Source organism: Cupressus sempervirens, chromosome 1 (assembly GCF_028749045.1).
Source record: "Cupressus sempervirens isolate cs-2001-9-10 chromosome 1, ASM2874904v1, whole genome shotgun sequence".
Lineage (NCBI taxonomy): Eukaryota > Viridiplantae > Streptophyta > Pinopsida > Cupressales > Cupressaceae > Cupressus > Cupressus sempervirens.
Window position 1 is genome coordinate 34350942 of NC_143118.1, and position 9429 is coordinate 34360370.

General features: G+C 35.8%; 1 protein-coding gene across 2 annotated transcripts; it reads left to right on the plus strand.

Moving 5' to 3' along the window:
- The first annotated feature begins 299 nt into the window (after nt 1-299).
- LOC149576037 (uncharacterized) lies at nt 300-7405 on the plus strand. 2 transcript variants are annotated; one of them, XM_089816163.1, is made up of 6 exons: nt 300-542; nt 800-890; nt 1313-1822; nt 3810-6081; nt 6407-6628; nt 6740-7405. In XM_089816163.1, the coding sequence occupies exons 3-6, from the start codon at nt 1359-1361 to the stop codon at nt 7022-7024; spliced, it is 3243 nt and encodes a 1080-aa protein (XP_089672289.1). In that variant the 5' UTR covers nt 300-542; nt 800-890; nt 1313-1358; the 3' UTR covers nt 7025-7405. The 2 variants fall into 2 exon arrangements, with proteins under 2 accessions (XP_089672289.1, XP_089672288.1); XM_089816162.1 differs by lacking the exon at nt 300-542 and having other exon boundaries at nt 765-890.
- Nucleotides 7406-9429: the final 2024 nt, after the last annotated feature.

Here is a 9429-nt window from a genome sequence, read left to right on the forward strand (position 1 = left end):
AATGAAAATCTAAACTTTGGTCCAATACATGTTAAATCTATACAATTAAACAAAGTAATTTTAAATTTGACCATATAATTGTTATTTGAGGATTGAAATGTACAATGGTCTCATAGACTTCTTAATTGAAGTACAAATGCACAAGTCAAATTTGATGAGAGAGAATATCCCATTGGCTATTTTTGGCCTTGTACAATGTTAATCAACAAAAATTCACCTATGATAATCTCTTGACCAAGTTAAGGGTGAAAAGGCAAACGTATCATTACTATAATTTAAAAAGACAATAATTTCATTTTAGGGATGACGTGATCTACAGCTTCCCCACTGCAATGGAAGACGCAGAAACGAAACGAGAATACCGACCAAACCTGAAAAAACCCCTTAAACCCATGAGGAAAGTCTCAAATTAATTTTACGCTAGAACAGTAATTACTTTTCGTGCATATGCGCAGATGATAATTTCAAATCTATTTTTTTTCACTTGAATTCGTGGGGTTTAATTGCCGGTGGATAATCGAATGCTTCGGGACGATAAACCGGTACAATTCAATTGCTTGCCGTTTATGTAAATTTATTAGAAAATTTCTTGTTAAATGGATTGTAGAAGCTTATATGTAAGGCATGGCTTGGCCTTGAACTGAAGAAATTCTTTGCGTTATAAATTGCAATTCAAAACTCTGTTCGTTGATTTGTTTTTGAGCTGATGTTTTTCTTCCTCTCGTGAATTATTTTTTTGAATTTATTAGTCGTTTTGCTACGAAGATTTCTAAAATGGTTCAATATTTTGCAAATTCAGTTCGTGGAGAACGAAGTTTTCGATTTGTTTCAAATTTTGTTGCGGAACGTCCAAAAATCCTTGCGTTTACAGGAATTAAAATCGACTTTTAGTAAGTCAGCTCAATTTTTTGAAAATTGTAGGAGATATTTGCGATTCAGTAAGTGTCTTTTTCAATTTCATGTGATAATAACTTTGTTCTTTGTCTGTATTTTTCCAATTCTGTTCTGTTATCGATTCTTTTCCTTAAATGAAGTTTACTCCTTTTTTTTCTCACTTTAAAGACTTGCAAATGCCCTGAAATTGCCTGATTGACTGTCTATATTTTTAAGATCAAATTAAATATGAGGTTTCAGGTCGAAGAAACTCTGAAATTAGTGCGCACTATTTTGATTCTATATTATTTTTTTGTTTAGCGTGTTTGATGAGAGATAACTCAACATTTGTTGAATTGGGAGAGAAATTATTCGATTCTGTATTGTTTATATAATGTGTTCATTAATAAGAGAAAATCCGGGAATTTCCTCTCTACAGATTCATGAATGCCAGCGGTTTTGTCAGCGCAACTTAATTAGTACTAATGCGGAGGATTTTGCCACTAAAGTCCGCCTCAAGCAATTCTCAAGCGCCAAAGTCAAGCTCTAATTCTATCCAGAGAGATAAAGGGCAACCTAAACAAAAATCTTCAGGGTGTGGCAAGGATGAGTCCGGCGTGGTGGATTGTCGTGGAAAGGATAACCTGAAAGTGTTGAAGGAAAATTCATTGGGAGCAAAGTTAAGGCGTGAGCATTTGTCTCCTGTGAGATCTTTCCCAAATGGAAAGGAGAATCTCCCCTTCATCAGCGAAAGCAAGCCAAAGGTGAATGCAAAACACGTTAGGGAACACATCACTCTTCAGGACGGTGGTCGACTTTCGTCGTCCAGGTCATCCATTTGTTCCACTGCCTCATCGTCTCAGAGAAATTTAAAATCCCCCTGTGATGTTAGAAGTTCTTTCCAAGGGGATGGCTACAATTTTCTGCGTGGCATTCAATCTGCATCCTGGTGAGTACCAAAACATAGTGAGTAGGATCTAATACGTTTTATTTACATTCTGTCCATGTGATGAATGGTTGGGAGTAAAGCAAATGACACATCTTCTTCTGCAAACTTGTACTAGGCAGCTTAGATTCCATCAATATCAAATATCTCTGGATTCTTCACATGACATGTAATAACATTTTAAATTTTCCATTCTTCTAAACATAGCATTTGATTGTGAGTTCTATGATCAATCGTCTGTTATGAGGTAATTTGTCACCTTGATTAAGGAAAATTTTATTTACTGGATGCTTTGATAAAATCCATTGAAGGACAACACTTTTATCAAGATAGATGGATCAGCTCTGCACTAACTTTGGCTACATAGATAAACACTAAAGTTTCTCTATCACAGCCTCCGTCCTTGGTTCTGCAAATAATTCCTCCTCTCGTCAAAATGCCCAAGAGTTATTATACACTGGCAAAGATCCATCTTAACACGGATTTTCCAAATGTCAAGATGTCTCTGAAAGATTCAAGATACAAATCCCCATGTTTTTACACTTTTGTTGCAATTCGATTGGCACCTAGAGTATTTTGGGTTTCTCGAGTCATATTAGATCCTTTTTAAAATTACTGGCTTTGTTCGTCCTAATCTCTTTCCTTCTTTTCATATTGCAGTTCAACAAAATAAAAGACCAATTCCACGAAGCCATAATCAAAGGATATTTTACCTATGTTTCCTTTGATTCGAAAACCTCTTACTGGAAAACCAAGAAATTGAGGATTCATACTTAAATGGAATCGTTAGAGTTTCTTATGCAACCAAATACTGTATCAAACAAACACTTGCTATAAAGATACATCAGAACTTGATGAATATTTCATTTTGATTGTGTTTACTTTTTAAAGTTTCTGTTACGGTATATACGTTACTTTCAACAGGGAAGATTTTCTTAGCTGAATGCCTTAAATAAAATCTATTAAAGAGCGTACGATATATTTGTCCAGTGATGTGGAATAACTTTAGTGTGCTCTTTAAATTCGTAATGGATTTTCTGCTGTGAAGGGGCTCTCCTTACGTTCAAGCTTTTTATACTGAAGACATTAATATAATTTGGCATTCAGTGTTTGTCGCTTGGAGCTCTGTATGGCGCAAATGTTTCTTCCTCTCGTATCAGAATGTCCATGAGTCGTACACTAAACAGAGCTGGAGATATCATGAGTTTTATGTTTTCTCGTTTTGAATTTAATCCTTTTTCTATAGGCAATTCTTAAAGCAAAATAAAAAAACAATCATAGTAGTCATCTTCTAATTTAAAAACACAATGAATGTATTTTCCAGTTGATCGTCCTTGCTTAGAGAACTAATTACTGACTCCATATGATATAAATGTCTCATTGCACATTATAAATGGTAGATTGTTGGATTGCATTGCGTAGCGTTCAGTCACTTCCTCTAATTTAAATAGCATTTAAATTTGTAGTCATATACTATGAAGTATGAACAAGTAATGCATCTGAAGAAATTTGCCATTCGCAACAGTTTATCCAGAGGCAATTATTTATTGAGACTGCTATGGGCTATAGAAGCTTGAAACCTCTAACCATATTCCCAGGTCTGAAATGCAATATTTCATTTCATTTTCTTTTGTTTTACTGAGAATTTGTTTCAGACGTTCTTCAAATGGCTGTTTATGTTTCTTTGCATAGGAAAAGCGAGATTCATTTTATACTTTATTTACGTGTTGATGATGTGACGCTACTAAAGTATTTGTTGTAATGCCTTTTCATGCCCCCTTCAAATTGTTGCAGGCAATGCCTATTCATCTCTGTGAAGGAATTTTTCAGTCGTTGCAGTTACTTTCGTGTGTAATTGCTTTCGGTCAATACAATGAAATTTTTTAATGTTTTTTTGAATAACTGATACGGTCAATATTTTAAAAGTAAAATTAATGCTTATCATATCTGATGAGTTAATCAGTGTGGAGCATATCTGATGTCTTTGCAGTGGATTTGCATCTGATAGTAATATTGAAGGAGGCAAGAAATCTGTTAAAAAAACCAGTAAAATACCTTGGACAAAGAGATCCGTTAGCACACCGAAGGATCATCCTGAGAAAACCAACAAACCAGAAATTCAAATTTCTCCAAAGACCAACACCCCCCAAGTCCCAAAGGCTCCCAAGAAGCTCTTCAGTTCTTTTCTAGGCAAGGATTTGAATATTTGGACAATCAGTGACAAGGATAAATCCACTCGAGGTGAACCACAAGAAAATTCCAGGAAAGGGGATGAACCAAATAGAAGTTCAGATAACTCACCTCTTATTATTCTTTCAGAAGAGGTTCCTGTGGAGGCTGAGACTACTAGAAGTCTTGTAAGGTCTCCATCCGTCAGAAGCTCAACAGATTCGTATGAACCTTTCTCAAACTTAAAAGGGAATACTTCTCCCAGTCCGTCTGGGTTGGCTATATTGAGAGGCACATTCTCATCCACTGCAGAATCTGATGCTGATAAGCTTTCTTTCGGGTCTCAAAGTTCCAGAGCAGCTGCTAAGAATTTGGGAAGAACATTACCAGAAAACTGCAAATCTCATCTAACCAATACAAGTTGTCTTGAGATGAATAAGCTTTTTGATTGGCAAACTATTACCGAGTACGAAGACAGAGTTGGAACCACTACTGAGGTTTCTGTGTCAGCAACCTTGTTTTTGAACACACATCATTTCAGTGAAGAAGAATCTTCCTCGGTCAACTGCGTTGAGGATTCTTCCATGGGAAAGCAGTCTTTTAGCTCAGAGAACCATTGGACCGCTGGCAACAGTATAGCTGGATCTTCTGACACTTCTTCTCAAAGAGGAAGATTCGAAAGATCATTTGCTAGTTTGAGTTCAAATAAAGAGGATATAAGTAGGTTTAAAATATGGTGTGAAGTCTTGCATAAGTTTGAAAATGACGATGATAATTTGAAAAGAAGAGCGAGGGAAGCAGAGGAACAAGCTCAGTTACTGTCAAAGGAGATGGAGTTGATGAAACCTAATAGAAGTGGTCCAAACCAAAAGGGAGCTCCTAAGAAGACAGAAGTGAATGTGGACCTCAAGCAGAAACAAAAAAATTCATGTGAGGAGAAAAGGAATTTATTTCTGGAGGTTGCTTCACAAATAAGGAGCAGGCTCTCAGATAGAGCTGCTGCAAATGAAGCTTTCAAGTTGCTAAGCGGAGAAATGAAAAGTTGTGTGAAGATGGCAGAGAAAGAGAAATATGCAGCCAAGTTGAGTTTGGAAAATGAGTTGGATAGACAGTCGAGGGAATGGGGAAATACACTAGAGAAAATCAAATTGAATGAAAAGAAAATGACGGACAGACTTCGAGATCTTGCAGAGCAGAATGTTGCATTGCAAAAGGAAATCTCATATTTGAGTAATAAGGAAAATGATTTAAACAGTCTGTTGAGAGAATCTGAAGTACAGACTGATGAGTTCAAAACAAGATTACAGGATGCAGAAAATGAAATTTTAATGCTAAGAAAATCTTTGGAGAAGTCATACAAACAAGCAAGAGAAGCAGAGGATGATCAACAGATAATCCGTAAAAGTTATGATCTGAAAGAAAAGGAAAATTATGCTTTGCAGAAATCAATTATAAGATTGCAAAGATTGTGCAAGGATCAGGAAAGAACTATAACTGGACTATGCAAGGGGCTAAATGATGAAATTGATGATATAACCCAAGAAAACAACGATCACATAACAAAGCTACAGGATGAACTGTTAAGAGTGGCTGGTGAAGAGCAGGTTCTTTGTAAGGATTTGGGGAATTGCGGATCTGAAACAGGTGCTCTGGCACCCGGAAATTTGTCCATCAAAGGGATACAGAAAAGCAAGGACGAAAATAATGAAAATGGTTTAACCAAGGTAGATGAAGAGTTCCGGGCTCGCCTTGACGAGCTGCAGTTACAAGCTTTATCACTACTAGATGAAAATGGTACCATTTGCGCTAATCTATTAGGAGTAATCAAATACAATATTTACTACAGTGATGGGTTTGAAGCTAATGGATCAGAAGAAGCAATGGGTGTGCTAAGCATTGAACGGGAGAGAAATGTTGTGGTTGAACATGAAGTGAATTTGCAAAGATTGAAAAGGAAAGCCGAGACCTTTAAAAAAAGTGTCCATATGGTAAAGGGAATTTTAAGAGAGAAAACCACTATTAGTTGCAACAGTACACTTGGTCAAGACATGGACAAGACAGATATGTGGCAGTCGGAGACTTGCTCCTCAGAGGTAACTCCAATTGTCTTCAATTTATGCATGAAACATCGATCGCTACTGACTTCCCCAAGTCTTCATTATTTTAGGCATTACTCATCTTCTTTTGACGAGCTGTTGGTAGTTTTCTGTCTCTATTTTTCATCTTTTCTTAGACACTGAGGATCACATACAGATAAAATAGTATGTAGTATTAGGCTAACGTTGAATTGTTGCTCTCTTTAGTTACAAGCATATGCAGCTAACATTGAACAATTACGTACAAGCAGTATATCTTAATTCAGTATAGTAATAACTGTATGAATTTTCTTTTCTGTCATCCCTGTAAAATGAATTATAGGCCAAGGAGCATATCAATGAATTACAACACGAACTGAAGGCTGAATCCATGATTTCTCGCATCCTACGGGAAAAACTGTGCTCAAGAGAATTTGAAGTGGAACAGCTCCAGGAAGATGTTGCAAAATTGAAAGAGAGTCGGGGGATTTTAGAGGTCGAAAACAGCAGGCTGCAGGGTATTTTGAGTACTGCGAGTCACAAGACAAGAGACTTGGAATATCAGGTTTGGTTTTTGTTGTTCGGTTTTAGTTGTCAAATATCTTGGATTGGCGAAAGAAGGTTATCTTCATTAAACTAATAACATAAATGATCAAACAATTTGTCCTACAAACAGCTTGAAGTAGAGGAGGAGAGAACCAGGTTTTTAGAGGCCGACTTCCAAAGAAATCTACAAGAACAAGCAGTCCTAAGAGAGGAACTGACGAATGTTTCAAAAGAGAGGGACGCATTGCAGCAACAAACTAAGCGGATGAGTTGGGAGGTCATGAGATTGAATGCAGAAAGAGAGGCATTTCAAAGAAAAATAGAAAAACTGGATGAGGAATTGATGCTTAAGGATGGACAAATTTCAATCTTAAGAACAAGCATCGATGACTGCAATTTCTCGTTGAAGCCTTGAAGGCAGAAACACGGTTTTTATTCACAAGAGTTTCCACTTGAGACAAGCTAAAGTTTTGTTTTTGGAGAGCTTCGCAATTTTTTTCCTGAATGTTTTTCCATAAACTATGAAATTTAACCATTATACAGATAGCCAGTTTGTTGGATAAGCAGATTCTAACACAATGTTTCTGGTCAGGCTAAGATCCCTTGCATTGTATAGTAACATTAAATTCGTCTTTGCATTCAGAGGAGTGAATTTGTGGGCATCAGCTGCGAGTGGAGAGTGAGGATGCTGCATCTAGCAGTTTAGTCATGAAATGATTCATGTATTCTGTATTTTCCTTTTATTTGATGAATTGAACGATTGATTGTCAGTAAGAATTTTATTTCTTTTTCATAATGCGCACTTATGGGAGAGAAATGGATTTGACTTTTTTTTCTTACATAGCATGTGCATACGAAATATCATGTAAATTTAGTCTTAGCCCAAACGCTGGTTTGATACAAATTATAGGTGGACTAGCAGTAAATCATAAGGCAGCGATGGGCTTATTCAGCAAATCTTGCATAACAAGTAACAGATTTACTCTAACCGTTGATGACAGAGAAAACATTCCTGGTGAGCACAATTAAGGTAAATGCATGCAGGTGGTTAATTCTACACTTAAAAGAGAGGCTACTAAAGAAAACATTCCTGGTGAGCACAATTAAGGTAAATGGATTACTTCTACACTTAAAGAGAGGCTACTAGTAAAATTTGGCTCGGAACTGAGATTATGATTAAAATTTGGATTGATTTAGGATTTTGATTTTGATTTGGTTACGAGGTTTTAGAATTCAGACTTAGTCTTAATTTTGCAAGGTTAGGTTGATAGAATTGAATTTATGGTTCAGGATTTTGCACTTAGATTTGTGGATTTTAGTGTTGTGCTTCAACATTTGCAAGAGGACTTTGTTGTGGTCTATTTAAAGTTTAACTTTAGATTTGGAGTGGATATTACCAATGTTTTGAATTTAAAATGATGATTAAGGGTTTCGTATAAATAGACAAACCATGCACATGGACAACCTATTTCATTCTAGTAGGTGTGTACATAAATATGAACCCAGTACTTTGCCATATCTGTGTATGGAATGTAGAGCCCAAGAAGACACTACCATTTTTTATCGCTCAAAAGCATAAGAGGAGAGCAAGCATAGTGTAGAAACTCATTTCTAGGGGGATGGGATGAGTAAATTTGTAGCACACTATCTATGAATGCTTCAAAACCACTCACCAAATGTATCTGAGGCTAGATGCTAAGAATGAGAGGTCTACCTACAAAAATGTGGGTATGATTAGTTCCTTCCACTTTCCTATCCCCTCAAATTAGACAATAGTGTTGGGTCAAACACAATATCCATCCTTGAGGCGAGTCTTTTGATTCTCCTCTCAAATTCTATAAATGTCAAAACATATGGATATGGTTCATCCCCAACAATGATGGAATCTGAGAGTAGGCCACAAGAGGAACAAAGGTCAAGAACATTTGATTTCAAGATTGTCTTGTGGTATGAGGAGAGTCCATTCATGACTTGATATCCCTTTAGATTGAAGATGATAGAAAAGATAACATTGTGGTAAAAAAACAATCCAAGATGACTTGAACAAAAGGAGAGAACATGTACATGCCAAGAAATCCTCATAGAAAAATCAATAAAACTTTATTCTCTTGGCACATAAAATCTACACTTAAGCTTATGATTAAAAAATGAATGCAACTTCTACAAGAAAGTCTACAAAAATTATTTTACATGTCGTGGACAGATGATGAGCTACAAAACAAGCATTGGAAAGTTACAATAAGGGTTAGTAGAAAGCCAAGCAAATGATATGATTCCATAGTGTGATGGATACATTGATCTAGATGATTAAAAATAATAATCTTAGAGAAAAAATATCAATTTATACAAGAAAAAATATTAAAATATGGATTGCATTTTACTTGGAGAATGCATGTGGAGGCATTGATTTATGTAGATGGAAATGATTTACTATAGTCATACACACTAAATAAAAATTGGGGTGGTATATGTGAACATAAACAATATAATGATGAATAATAAAATTCCCTCTAAAACATTAGGCTATTGAGTTAGGGAACTAATTAAAAAGGAAAAAGGAAAAAGAAAATAAGGGCCTAAAATGATGAAAAATGAAAGTTAAAGGCATGAAATGAAAATGTGGACTAAAAATTCCACAAGAGCACATAAACACAAAAATAAGGAGGATGTGACTATCCACTACAATGGTTGATAGATTACAAATTTTTCAAACCTTAACCATATGCATCCACAAATAAATAAACTAAAAAGTAAACTACACAACAATAAGAAACTCATAACACCATGATTTTTTCTCGAGGAAACCTTAGCCAAGGGAAT

Excerpts from the sequence above, each read along its gene's own strand:
- LOC149576037 (XM_089816163.1), top strand. The coding sequence starts at position 1,359 with ATGCGGAGGATTTTGCCACTAAAGTCCGCCTCAAGCAATTCTCAAGCG. Across the intron at positions 1,823-3,809 it reads GGCATTCAATCTGCATCCTG|TGGATTTGCATCTGATAGTA; the intron begins GTGAGTACCAAA and ends ATGTCTTTGCAG. Across the intron at positions 6,629-6,739 it reads CAAGAGACTTGGAATATCAG|CTTGAAGTAGAGGAGGAGAG; the intron begins GTTTGGTTTTTG and ends TCCTACAAACAG.